Source organism: Myxine glutinosa, chromosome 6, assembly GCF_964187855.1.
Source record: "Myxine glutinosa chromosome 6, kmMyxGlut1.1, whole genome shotgun sequence".
Lineage (NCBI taxonomy): Eukaryota > Metazoa > Chordata > Myxini > Myxiniformes > Myxinidae > Myxine > Myxine glutinosa.
Window position 1 is genome coordinate 127,091,983 of NC_136266.1, and position 14,645 is coordinate 127,106,627.

Genomic DNA, 14,645 nt, shown 5'->3' on the forward strand with positions numbered 1-14,645 from the left:
ACACATGAACAAGAGGTGGGAGCGAAGGGGAAGCCGTAGCCAGAGGTATTCCTGGGGGTGAGGTGGAGAGAGTGCAGTGCAGGGCGAGTGAGGAAGAGAGTTTTTGATAAAGATAGCAACCCCACCTCCAGGACGAAGCTCAGGTCTATCATACCGGAGGAGGGAGTAACCCGGGAGATATATTAAGGAATCAGAGACATCATGAAGGAGGAAAGTTTCTGTAAAGCAGATCACGTCTGGTTTGTCAGAAGCAACCTGTATGGAGAGATCAGTTAAGTTTGAACGAAGTCCCCGGATGTTTGAGGTCCATACCGTTAATGAAGAGGAAGGGGGAGCATCGGATACAGAACAGGGGGGAGGAGGTGTTGGGTAAGATGTGGAAGAGGTGGAAGAGGTAGGGAGAGCTGTTGAAGGTGTGTCAGGGATTTCAGAATAGCTCAGAGAAAGGGAAGGATGGGGCGGACAAAAGCTTTGATGGTGATTGGGTGAGGCACAATGAGGTGTTATTTGAGGAGGGGGAAGAGCGAGGCAGAAGGTTGTGGGAGATGGAGCTGAGAGTTGGAAGGGGGAAGAAGCGGGGAGGACGCTTTGAGGAAGGGGAGTGAGAGGGGGGAAATTGAGAAGAAATGAGGATGGGGAGATTTGAAGGGGAGGGGCGAGGGGGGAGTTTAGGAGGGAAGGGACAAGGGGAGGGATTTGAAAGGGATGGGATATGGGGGAGATTTGGAGGGGAGGGGTGAGGGGGGAGTCTAGGAGGGGAGGGGCGAGGGGGAGTCTTGGAAGGGAGGGTGTGTGGGGAGTTTAGGAGGGAAGGGGAAAGGGGGGAGATTTGAAAGGGATGGGTGATGGGGAGGATTTGGAGGGGAGGGGCAAGGGGGAAGATTTGAAAGGGATGGGTGATGGGGAAGATTTGGAGGGGAGGGGTGATGGGGAAGATTTGGAGGGGAGGGGTTATGGGGAAGATTTGGAGGGGAGGGGTGAGATTGGATTTTAGAAAGTGTACGATTAATGGGAAACGAACATTTATTGCAAAATGAATTTCTTGTGACCTTCGAGTCAAAAATCCGTTTAAGGATGCTGGAGGGAAGATGGAGTGCAGGAGAGTTAAGGGAATGTAGAAAAGAGGCACTGTAAGAGATGGAATTTTTTTTGGGGGATGAATAGATTTGGTGAACAAGTCGAAAGCAACATTTTAAAGAAGAAGAAGAAAAAGGTGTTATAATATACGACGGAATACAGAACTTGAGGGGAAAGTGTAAACATTTTAAAGTTTAACAGTGAAAACTATCTGGGGAAATGGGGGAGAAACACGTGGTCGAAGAATGAACGAACGAATAACAACGAATAAACGAATGAGAACAACGAATAATAACAGAGAAGTAAATGTTTTTTTAGGTTTTTTTTTTTTTTTTTAGTTGAGATTTTAAACAAGGAAGTAGGCTATGGGGTGAAAAGACTGGGAAAAACAGAGAACGAAAGTTATTGGAGCACAAACGATGGACCGCTGAGAGAAAAACAAAGCCTCAAGGTTGGACACTGTACAAGGCCTCAAAAGACACGACATGAATTAACACGATTTTCTATACAGGTATGAAAGATTGCACCGAAAATCTTCCTTGGGACACACTATACGTACACACACCATAAAAATGGTACCACCCTATGGTACAATGAAGAATTCATCGTGGATTCTATGATGGTGAGCTGCCCAGGCCCTGATGCTGCAAAGCTGTCCCAAACCATAATATTTCCACCACCATGCTTTACAGTTGGTATCAGGTTCTTGTTGTCAAATGCTGTCTTTGGTTTTCGCCAAACATGTCTTCTGGTACTGTGGCCAAATAGCTCTACATTTGACTCATCTGTCCAGAGCACATTGTTCCAGAAGTGCTGGTCTTTGCCGAGGTGTTCATTGGTAAACTTTAGTCTTGCCCTGATGTTCTTTCTGGACAGCAAAGGTTTCCTCCTGGTACACCTCCCATGTAGATCAAATTTGTGCAGCCTCTTTCTAATGCTAGACTCGTGCACTTTGACATCAACAGTGGCAAGAGCTACCCGTAGGTCCCGTGATGACATTCTGGGGTTCTTCGAGACTTCTTTCAGCATCTTGCGGTCTGCTCTCGGGCTGAATTTGCTGGGGCGGCCTGACCTGAACAAGTTGGCAGTTGTTTGGAATCTTCTCCACTTGTAGATGATCTTCTGGACAGTCAAATGATTTATTTCAAATTGTTTGGAGATCTTTTTAAATCCCTTCCCAGACTCGTCGGCATCAATAACCTTCTTTCTGAAGGCCTCAGAGGGCTCTTTTGATCTAGGCATGGTGACGCCGCACACTTCAACAACAAAGAGCAAACCAAACTAAATGTCTGAGGTTTAAATAAGACAGGTTCCTCCAAGATCCTCTCTAACGATGTTCTCATCATTTGCACCTGATCTGGTGCACCTGATTCTAATTTTAGGTATTTGAAGTAGTGATAAATGTAGGGGTGTACTTACTTTTTCCACACGCGAAATTTGCATTGATGTTTATTTAAATTATACAATGGACTACAAAATGTAAATGTTTCATGATATTTGTTATATTATATCACCTTTATCTTTCAATATTGTTGAAATGAAGATCAAATAGCTGTATGTTGAAATATGTTGAAAAAGTCAAAACTTTACATGGGGTGTACTTACATTTTCACGTGACTGTATATATATATAATATATATATATATATATTATATATATATATATGTGTGTGTATGTGTGTTTGTATAGGTGTGTTTATATGTACATGTGTATGTACATGTATATGTATGTGTGTGTGCATTGTTAATGTCCGACTTGCTTCTTGTAACTACAGTGCAGTAACTGGTCTTTATTTTGATTGTGATTGAATACCAGGGATCAGTTTTATGAGTTGTGATTGGATATCAAACATCGGTTTCGGGAGCTGATTGGATACCAGGACTCGGATTTCTGAGATGGAACTGTTTCTGTAAACATTTCACCGTTTCACTGATATAAATTGCATATGTAGTTTTATTTTCAGTTAACAAGTCATTACTGTGATCCTTGTTTGGAATGTATCTTATTAACAAACTTTCTTTGGAAAACTTGTATTACCTTGAAACCATCCCATATGTGGGTCAGGCATCAGGCACATCCCAGCACTGTTCTTACTAATCCAATGGGAATATGGGACTTGTGATTGGCTCTTTACCTTGGCCTATACTGTATATACCATGACCTTATCAGCCCTTTATTTATAAAATCTCTTTTATGAAATTGTTGTCTTTGTGGCAACCATTGCAAATTATACAATCTCTGACCTTTTAAGCAGTTTGTTCTGAAGGAATTCTCAACATTTTGTTTCTCAACAACATTGAGACTTTCTCAACAACAACAATCCTCAACAACATTGAGACTTTCTCAACAACAACAATCCTCAACAACATTCATCAATTTGGATTCAGACCAGGTCATTCTACTCTGGACATGCTGCTTCTTCTGTCTCAACAATGGATGGAGGTCCTCAATGCCAAACAGGAAATTAGAGCTGTCTCCCTTGACATATCACGTGCCTTCGATACGGTCTGGCACCCCGCTCTGCTCAACAAACTCTCCTCTTATGGTATCCATGGAAATCTCCACTCATGGCTTGCGGACTTCCTCTCTGGTTGTAGTCTCAACGTGTGGCCCTGAATGGGTTTCTCTCATCTCCCCTTCCTGTTCAGGCTGGAGTTCCCCAAGGCAGTGTTCTGGGCCCTGTGCTTTTTCTGGTCTTCATCAATGATCTCTCTTACTCTCTTGAAAATCCTCTCTATCTCTTTGCTGATGACTCTACTCTCTGTCGCTCCATTCCTCATCCCTCAGATCGGCAGTCCGCAGCCTCCTCATTCTCTGCAGACCTGGACAAAATCACAGACTGGTCAAACAAGTGGAACATGTCTTTCAATCCTGACAAATCTCACACTCTCACTATGTCTCTCCGAAAAGACCGACTGGACAACCCTCCCATCCACTTTCTTAATAATCCTCTACAAGAAGTTCTGTCACTCAAGCTTTTGGGTCTCACTATCTGCCATGATTTTTCCTGGGAAAACCACATTTCAAATCTGGCCTCCAAAGCCAGTCGCGGACTGGGCATCATGCGTCGTGTGAAGTCCTTCCTTGGCACACCTGAGCTCTTCACCACATACAAGGCTTTCATCCGCAGCTCAATGGAATACTGTTCTCCCCTCTGGGCTCGTGCTCCTGCCTCACACCTGGCTCGTCTTCACGCTGTTGAAACCAAAGATTTCAGAATCATTGGAATCTCCCGCGACGAAGCTAACTTCGAGGGCCTTTCACTTACTCACCACAGGCAGGTTGGTGGTCTTTCTGTCTTCTACCGACTCCTCTCCGGCCTTGCTCCCCCATCCCTCTCTGGGCTCTGTCCCCCAAATATTCCTACAGGTCGCACAAGATCTGCCTGCAACCCTCTTATGGTTAAATTGCCAAAATCAAGACTCTCTGCTCACCTTCACTCCTTCAAGCCTCTTTTCTCCCACCTCTGGAACAAACTCCCCCACTCTCTTCAATCCCACTCCTCCCTCCAGGTCTTTAAAACAGCTGTTCACCACCATCTCTTATCTTCCCCCATCCAAAACCTTGATCATTTCTACCCCCGCTAAATTCACCCCAGTTCCCCTTTAATGAAATACCAACTTCTTTCCTGGAAGTCCTTGCAGTGTCCTTGTGTTTTATACCTCTTCTACACCCCTCCCTTCTCACGCCTCCCCCCCCAAAGCCCCCTACCTTCTACAGATCTCCCGATGTCCCTGCTCTCAAATGTTATGTTTGTGTGCTTCCCCTTCTCTCCCTATCTTGTCTACCGCTCCCCTTATTATATACTTTGTGTGTCTGTTTGATTTTTTTGTGTATGTGATAAATGTTAGCTCTTTCACGAGCCTCGATCCTGTATACAAAAAACAAACAAAAATAAAACATGTTCCAAAAAGAAAACATTTTTTTAAAGAGGTGCCAAGGCTCATAGAAGAGCAGACAACAGTGAGAAAAGGGTCAGCAGACAGGGCAATAGGGGAAACGAAGACAATAATGCACTGAAACACTAGAGCAGAACAGTAGTGGCAAATGAAAGGGGTTCAGGTGTCAGCAGATATAGAAATGGGAGAGATATGAGAAGGTGATGAGCGAAGGCGAAGGGAAGGAGTTTGAGGCAATACGGTCAGGAAGATGGTCCCACCTGCAAGAGAAGGGTTGGGGGTAGAGAGGGGATGAGTGAATGGGAAGTGTTAATCTTGGAATTGGGGAGGGTCAGGGTTTCTTGGAGAATTTCTGCAACCTAGTTGGGCAGAGATTGGGTAAAAAGGTAAGATGTTTGGAGGAGAGAGACTAGAGTAGACTTGCGAATCAATGCAATGTCACCAACTTGTCTGCGGTGAGTGAGAAGCAACCTGTACGACTCAGCCTCCTGCCACGAGACGCCATTGAAGCAGCGGACGTTGGACTCCAAAGTCTCAGGGTGGACAAGATGGGAAGCAGAAGCACAAGACCATAGTGGATCAAGGCCATATTTTACACCGTTACCAGCTGGAAAAGGCTGGGGAACGATTTGGCCCTGCGGAGAATTCCCCAGAGGTGGCGGTCTTTGGAAGCAAGCTTGGAGAAATATGAAAGGTTTATCAAAGCAATGTTTGATTTGTATTTCTTCAATTCTTCTCTCCCAAAAAGTTTGTACGAATGTAAGTTGTGACGATAATAATGTGCGAAGATCTGTTGATTTGTTTAATCAAAGGGAGAGCAATGAGGTTGCTGTTAAAATTGATATAATTACCTGGTTGTTCTTTTCTCCCCAGGAAGTAAAACTTCAGAAGATGCTGGAAGCAAAGAAAAACCAAAACGAAGAGGAACTGAAAAAATTGAAGTTTGAATTGGTGACGATTCAGCAGGAAATCAATACCATCAAGACCCAGCTGGCACTGCACGTTTGCAAATACCAGGAACTTCTCAATACCAAGATGGCGCTGGATATCGAGATAGCCACCTACAGGAAGTTGCTGGAGGGAGAAGAGATCCGGTGAGAGAACCTTATCACTGATAGACAAAGCAGGTATAAGTTTCCTCTAGATTATATTAAGGGGTGACATGTGCAGAGCAGTAAAACCTGTGAACTAATGACAAAGACTTCGAAGAAAATGAAGTATACAACGGGTTGGATCTGAAGATTAATTTGACAACTGACTGTGGAAAGATTTCTCATTTTAATACGGTATTGAGGCTTAGCTGGTACAGCATAAATGACAGATCTGACAATCTGACATCTTACTATAATTCACCAAATGTCCGTCCATCCCACCTGCAAGTGGGACCACCTGTCTGTCCGTCCGTCCATTCCCAGGTACCGCAAAAACGGCTGAACCGATCGCAACGAAATTTTGGGTGGGTAATCCTGGGACCCCCTGGAGTAAAATAGGCTATATTGTTTTTCCAATTTCAGCTTTGATCTCCAGCATTTTCAGGTTTGGACTCACGCCTAATGTTATTGTCCCGGGTACCGCAAAAACGGCTGCACCGATCGCAACGACACACCTCCATGCCCGTGGGATTCCCGCGGGTGACCCCACCAGTTATTATAATTACAGAACATTCTGAAGATGTGATGCGTTTTATTAATCGACTAATAGCGCATGGGTTCATGATTGATTATGCCAACGCATGCGGTTTGTCCATGCTCTATCCTCTAAATGCTGAGCGTCAAGCAAGGAAGCATGAAATACCATTTTAAAAGTCTTTGGTACGAGTCCGAGTCTGAGCCAGAGTCAGAATCGAACCGCTGACCCACCAAACTCGGAGCGGTTGCTCTAACCACAATATCACCGAGTCCAGTAATTGTTTCGGAGATTTTGGAGATTATCTAAAGTGTAGAATGTTGTTGTTGAATTGATATAATTACCAGGATGCTTGTTTTCCCCCAGGAAGTAAAACTTCAGAATTGTTAAGATATTTGTAGGGTTTTTAGGGCAAAAAATTTTTTTATGGGAAGGGAAAGACTGAGGAATAACTGTTCTTTCCTTTTGATTTGATTTTCCAAGGATGAAGCAAGTGGGAATGACTTCATCAGCAGTCGACATGTCGACTTCGTCAGCAATCGATAGGATCCCTTTTGGAATTGGAGGCGAAGGTAGGATATTTGGGTGGACAACCTCGGTAATGGTTTTTAAAAATAAGATTGGTCGCCTTTTTAAAACGAGTTTCCTTATGGTTGTTGGAAATATGATGCAAATGTAATATTAATTCCTCGCGTATTTTGAGAATACAAGTTATATTTGAGAATACAAGTTTTGAAAGAATAATTTCCCACGTATTTTTGAGAATATATCTTCACACAAGATCTGCCAGTAACCCTCTTATGGGGAATTTGCCAAAATCAAGACTCTCTGCTCACCTTCACTCCTTCATTCCTCTTTACTCCCGCGTCTGGAACAAACTCCCTCACTCTCTTCAATCCCACTCCTCCCTACAGGTCTTTAAAACAGCTGTTCACAACCATCTCTTATCCTCCCCCATCCAAAACCTTGATATTTTCTACCCCCGTTAATTCACCCCAAATCCACCTTCTTCAAATTCCGACTTCTTTCCTGAAAGTCCTAGTAGTGTCCATGTGTTTAATACCTCTCCCACACCCCGCCCCCCTTCCCATGCCTCCTCCCCCCATGCCCTCTCCCTCCCACAGATCTTCCATTGTCTCTGTTCTCTGCTGTTGTACTTGTGTGCTTCCCTCTCTCTCCCCATCCTTTCTCCCGCTCCCTTTATTGTATGTTTTGTGTGTCGGTTTTTCTTTTCGTGATTGATGTTAGCTCTTACACGAGCCTCGATTTTGTGTCCGAAAAAAAAAAAAAATACAGTCGGAGTTCAGTTTCCACTTCTGGCCATCAGAGGGAAAATGTGACCAAGTTGAAATAAGGAGCAAATTTCACCAATGTGTCAGCGAGATGTCTGAAACAAGAAATAATACTTTTTGTTACAGACGCAGTCTAGTTTGGATAAATCTGTCACTTGCAAACCCCTCACTTTCAGCAACATCACAGATCAATTCTTTCCTTTCACAGTGGAGGTGGATCGTGCGAATTCTACAGTTCAAATTGGAAAGAAGACGAGCAAGGTTATCATCAAGGAAGTGGAGATGGTGAATGGGAATGTTGTTTCGGAGCGCACGCAGGTGTACGACTAAATCTTGTGAATGGCACCTGATCTTCCCACGGAATCCCATGTACTCACTCAATCTTTGAGGGGGTTTTGAAGTTTCATGCTTTGAACCAATCGCATGCCTTCTATGATAATTTGATACCATGTATGCAGGAATGAAATGTGCCGAATGTTTCGATTTGTAAAGACTCTTTCGATGGATGTTGGACTGCTTAAGCATTCATTGTACTTTGATTTTTCATTTTGATCTTGCGTCAATTAAATAAGTAGATAGAAACATCTTTTGGTTGCTGCCTCCCTTGAATTCCGCAAAACACTTTGTGATCCAGAATGAGCACGAGCGGAGCTTGGGTGAGTGATGGAGAAGGTTTGTCTGGTTTTATTGGGATTTCTTTTCGGTTTTCCTTCTATTTTAACAGGTAGTATTAATATATTAACAGCACCAGTAGTGTAATGGTGATGAGCATCTGCTCTGAGCCTGGGAGGTCGGTGGTTCAAATCCTGGCTGAGTCATACCAAAGATTTTAAAAATGGTACGTGCTGCTTCCTTGCTTGACGTTCAGCATTTAAAAGGATAGAGCCCAGACAAAAATACCGGGAAGGCAATGGCAAACCACCCAGTATAACCCTGACCAAGGCAGCACCAACGCTCTGTGAAGAGTATGTAACATCAATATTCCAAAACATATTAACAGCAAGTGAAGGATGGTGCAGAGGTAGTACACTTTTGAGTGTTTCAATGTCACTTGTGATGTACCAAAGTTTGTCCATGGCATTGAAAATAAGGTTTATGGAGGGGGGGGGGGTAGATCGGGTTAGTGTGCCCCCCAAAATAGGTATTTCTTTGCTTGTTTGTTTAAAAGCTTATGATTGCGTTAGTATGATTCTACATGCTGCTCTGTCTCCGAGCAACCATTGAAATGAGCTTAAAATACCGTGATACTGTTTAAAATAGTCGGTGTAGTATACTGCTTTATTCTACCAGGTGAGTGCCCAGGGGTATTGCCCTCATGAGGAACGGAGTTCGGGGGAGCTTATGAGATGGCGCGTTGTCCGTTCGTCAGTCCGTAAACACTTGGAACTTCTTCTACGAAACTGCTGATGGGGGTTGAAAAACAAATTATATTTGGTATGCTGCAACTCAGGTTTGTCCACGGCATTTAAAAAATTCGGAGTCGAAGGGGGTCTACCGGGGGTCAAAGTGGATCCAGGTTTGACTCCACTCAAATTAGGTATTTGCTCTTTGAAATCACACACACAATTTTGATGAACTTGATCACGATATTTGAAAATCTTGAAAATTTTGATGAAACTTGATAGGGGAAGGCTTATTGCTGTTGTAGGGTTTTTTATTACCATTAGTGCCCCCTATTTTAATGGTATCACATAGTTTATTAGACACCCCCCCCCCCCCCCAAAGTACTAACCCACCATTTAGCAAAAAAAAAAACTTTTTGTTTTTCTTCCTGCACTCCCAATTTCTATCTCCCAATAGTATCAATTTGCACACCCAATGCAATTTTTTGAAGTGCAATGTGCAATTTTTTGGAAGTGCAATGTGCAATTGGAAGTGCAATTTCTGGAATTAGGAGTGCAATGAATTTGCACTCCCAATGCTGAACTCCCAATAGTATCAATTTCCCAGCTGTTTCTCTGAGCCGGCTGGGACTTTCGGAATGAAATTTTGCATCAATAAGGTGAATAAAAAGTATGTGGGGTTGGCACAATTTTTGACCTTGACCTAATTTTAAGATCATGACCTAATTAAAGACATTTTAATATTTTCATCATAACTCAACTAAGGTTTGGCTATTCGGAGCGAAATTGCCCTCTGTAGATAGCGTAAAGCAAGACGTATTTACACTTAATTTATATTATACCCCTCCGGGTTAAAGGTCAAGGTAAAATTGTAGTCTGAAAAATAACATGCTTTTTGCCATCACTCAATTTTGCCAATGCGGAATCTCAAAGACCGCTTGATCTTCCAAGATTGTATTGCATCATAATAGTGTACCTGCATTGAAGTTGTGGCACATGATATTTACCCTCGCAGGAGGAGAGCGTATTGCATTTGGGTCCGTTTGTCTGTTTGTTTGTTTGTCTGTTTGTCCGCATAGAATAAATATGATTTTTCTCCGCAACCGTTGGTCCGATTGACAGGAAATTTCCACCATAGGTGCAAGTCCACCTGTATAATTTTTTTATGATAATTATGACGTCATAGGTCACGTGGTATGGGCGCTATCTTGGAAAAACCGAAAAACTTTTCACCTCTATCTCGGAAAGCGCTGAATAGAAAAATTGAGACATGGCTCATTGTAAATAACCCTCCTTAGGGAATACAATATGTTAATGATGATGTCATAGGTTCCTCCATTATGACGTCATAATTCGACAAGTACAAAACTTCATCCGATCAAGATCAAATTTGTTGAGCATCATCTCGGGATAAATTGGTGGAGAAAAAAAGAAATGATGACGTCATCGGTCACGTGGTTCGGCCGCCATATTTGTTTTTAACACAAAAGCCTTTAAAACCACTGAAAGCACATCCTGGCGAGGGTCTGCAATCTCCGATTGGTCTTGTTACATCTTGTGCTTCACCTACCTTTTTCAGATTGTGACCTAATTAACTAAAAACACTTTTTGATCATAACTTGAATAGTTTTCCTCCGATTTTCTTGATGTTGAGCGTTTTGGATAGATTGTAGATGGGGACACATTTTCTTCATTTATCCCTAAATAAATGTTGAAGTTCAATGTCATATAATTGTCCGACAAAAATATGGCCATCATTGGACCAAGGGTTAGTCGCAGGTGATAACCAAGGGTAAGCCGGAGGTGGTAACAGACACCTACTTCTCAATTAATTCATAAAAAGCACCACGAAAGCATTAGGATAAAATGCATGGAATTAGGAGCGACTACACAGAGTGAATGAAATGGTAATTTCTACACTATAGTTAGGTCCAAAACTTCAATTCCGTGACCATTTTCTGGCTAGTAAGGTTTGACGATTGATTTGACTTCTATTGACATTTTATAACAAAAATAGCCTCTATGTCCCTCCCAAAAATCCCGGCATTTTTCGCCAGAGGCCCGAATCCAAGATGACCGCCGGCACTATCTTGAAAAATTAAGTTTTGAACCAGAACACCTAGAATCACGTACAAAGACACTTTTTTGGGTAATTTGACCACGAGGATTCCGAATCTGACATTAGTTTGACGTTATGACATTATTTTGACCCAGAAATCCAAGATGGCCACCATCCAGTAGAGCGAAAATGCAACTTTTAAATGGGAGAACATATGATCATGAATTAACACATTATTTTGGCTAAATCTATACTGGCCACGGAATTGAGGTCCTGCTGATTAGTGAATTGCTATTTTCTTGTTTTTTATTTGTCTGTGTGTGTAATGTCATATACTTATTTCTGTCTTTCCAGGGAGTATACGAGCGAATGAGACGGCACTGAGAAGCGCAGTATTCAGAAGATAGCTGTCAAGAGAATGTCCACCGTTCCGTGTGTCCTCCAGTGTGGCAGGCTTTGCAATGAAGCCACTGATGTCGTTACCTCCGTTGAGAGTTGGGAAAATCTCAAGAAAAAAGCCCTGTTATGGAGCGGTCTTGACAAGTTCGGAGGCGTTTATGCAACAGTCAATTGGGATAATGGTCCCGGCAGACAATGTGTCCATAAATCATGTAGGCTGACCTTATGGAATGCTAATAAACTGGAGCAGGCCAAGACAAGACAGAAAAAACGAGAAGTCAAGGAATGCCAATCTCAGTCTTCGTCCATGTCTGAGGCTTTCCCCCCGGCTGCTTCTCCACCTGCCAAGCGGCTGCGATCAAGTGTAGAAGGGCTGATACATGAAAAAACAAAATGTGTCTGGTGCTGTAAACCGGAGTCGGCAAAGCACCCAGAATCAAAGCTGTCCCTGATTTCGTATGATAATGCATGGGCAACGTTCAAGAGTCACACGGTGGTCCTCGAAGATCAGAGCATGCGAGACAGAATCAACTGTGTGATCGATTATGCAGCTGATGACCCATATGCGATTGAGATCAGATATCACAACAAATGCTGGTTGAAATATGTGCGTAGTTACCAGAAAATGAGTAAAGATGACAAACTCCCACGCATGCACAATGTCAATCTCCGTGAGGCTCAGACTATCTTCTTTGACCACATCAGAACAGTTATCTTTGAGGAACGTGAGCTAAGGTCACTACAGAGCCTCCTCAAAGACTACAGCTCTATCATATCTCGGTATGGCTTCTCAACATCCAGCATCAAGTCATCCTTTATCAAAGATATCCTGACCCGGGAGTTTGAGGGCAAGATCGGCTTCCACTCCCGCCCTCAGAGAAACCAGAGCGACCTAGTCTATGACACGTCTGGGGATGGTTCATATGTTGAAGCTAGAGGAGGTGCTAGAGGAGCTCTTCCAGTTCACACGACATGTCATCTATGGCGACGAAAAGAGTAGCACCATGGCTGAGGCCCGTGCAGCAAAGTGGGAGACACTGAAAAACAAATCATTTATCCGTCTCCCTCCAGATGCAGACAGCCTACGCCAACACTGCCTCCGAGCAAACTACTTGGCATATCTTGTGCGTCATCCCTCCAAGAAACACCACCCCTCGCCACTCGGACATGGCTGGGAGCTGGTGGGTGGTCGCTGTCGCCCTGTCCGCCACACGCAACCTGCTCTCCCGACACATCTACCTGCACCAGGGCCAGCTGAAGAGAGTGAGGAAGGTGAGAGCCAGGAGGGGAATGAGGAGCGAGATGATGATGTACAAAGGCGGGGAGATTCATCGGAATCTGATGATTCAGATTCTAGTGAAGCAGAATGCTCTGATTCGGACTAATCATATAATTAAAGATCATATTGATTAATTACTTCATTTGAAAACTGTTCAAGTCACAGCTATTAAAAATAGCTTATTTTGAAGTGTAATGAGTTTACTTGTCATGCAATCATCAATTACTTTACTGCAAGATATCCTTATGGAGGTAGTTTCTTTAACATGTTTAAGTACAAAAGTTGCATTTTCGCTCTACTGGATGGTGGCCATCTTGGATTTCTGGGTCAAAATAATGTCATAACGTCAAACTAATGTCAGATTCGGAATCCTCGTGGTCAAATTACCCAAAAAAGTGTCTTTGTACGTGATTCTAGGTGTTCTGGTTCAAAACTTAATTTTTCAAGATAGTGCCGGCGGTCATCTTGGATTCGGGCCTCTGGCGAAAAATGCCCGGATTTTTGGGAGGGACATAGAGGCTATTTTTGTTATAAAATGTCAATAGAAGTCAAATCAATCGTCAAACCTTACTAGCCAGAAAATGGTCACGGAATTGAAGTTTTGGACCTAACTACTAATACAATGCTGCGTGTTCTTAAATCTTAAGCTTTTTATTGGTTTGTCTTTTGTGTAAAATGTTGACTTGAAAAAAGTTCCACAGAGCTGCCAAACAGACTGTGTCGAGGAAAACATATGGAATCTGTCTATATTGATTTTTCAGCATAATTGAATCCTACTGTCCATCCTTCATCACACACCCCAACATTCCCACGCTTTATTCATTATTATTTATCTGTAAGTGCAATCCACACTGTGCTCTGCAGGCCTCAATCTCAAGGCGACACCAACCTCCTCCCACCCTGGTCAGTCCAATGATCAGTCCAATGTTATCCACATGAGGTTAAACACAAGTTTCAGAAGAGCAATGACCTTCAATCCTGTTTTAGAGTTAAGTGGCATCTGAATGTAAAAGTTTTCATTTGAATATGGATGTACCATCACTTTAGAGAGCGTTGGTGTTGCCGAAGTAGTTTCTCGGCAAAGGTTATACTGGGTGGTTTGCCATTGTCTTCGTAGCGTTGTTTGTCCGTACTCCATCATGTAAATCCTGAGAGTCAGGCAAGGAAGCAGTACGTACCATTTTCAAAGTCTTTGGTATGACTCGGCCGGGGTTTCAGCCACCGACCTACAACTATCAACTATCGGGGATGCCTCTTCGTGGTGGTTGTACCCCCCAATGCAAGTCGGGGGCCGAATCTTCTCCCATTATTTCCTTCCCTTCTCATGGGAAGGAAATACCACATGATAAGCATTTGGAAAATTAGAACCTGAAACCAGCGTTTTCCTGGTTTACTGCAGCAGGTCTAGTAGAATATGTGACAAGGCAGATGCAAAGTGCCTTTACTGACAGCCATATTGCAGCACGGCTTTTCCGTTCAGCAAATAGTTCTCATGCAGGCAAACATCCATTAATAAACTCCCCTCTGGGTGGTGCATTAAAGTCTGTTTTGGTTTTAGTCCAACTTCATGGTTCATTTACTATTGGCTTCTCCATGGGCAAAAAGCAGACTTTGCACATTTCTTCCCTTCAAATGGCACCACGGTGGGTTTGAAAGTAAAAACAAGTGGAC

At 43.1% G+C, this 14,645-nt stretch overlaps 1 protein-coding gene across 1 annotated transcript in view; it reads left to right on the forward strand.

The window, feature by feature from the left end:
* Positions 1–8,480, forward strand: part of LOC137430275 (keratin, type II cytoskeletal 8-like) — a 39,746-nt gene extending 31,266 nt beyond the window's left edge. Inside the window, exons 7-9 of the mRNA XM_068121028.2 lie at positions 5,850–6,070; positions 7,086–7,174; positions 8,103–8,480. Of these exons, the coding sequence (XP_067977129.2) occupies positions 5,850–6,070; positions 7,086–7,174; positions 8,103–8,224 (432 nt within the window). The 3' untranslated portion in view covers positions 8,225–8,480. The remainder of the gene's footprint in view (positions 1–5,849; positions 6,071–7,085; positions 7,175–8,102) is intronic.
* The last annotated feature ends 6,165 nt before the right edge of the window (positions 8,481–14,645 follow it).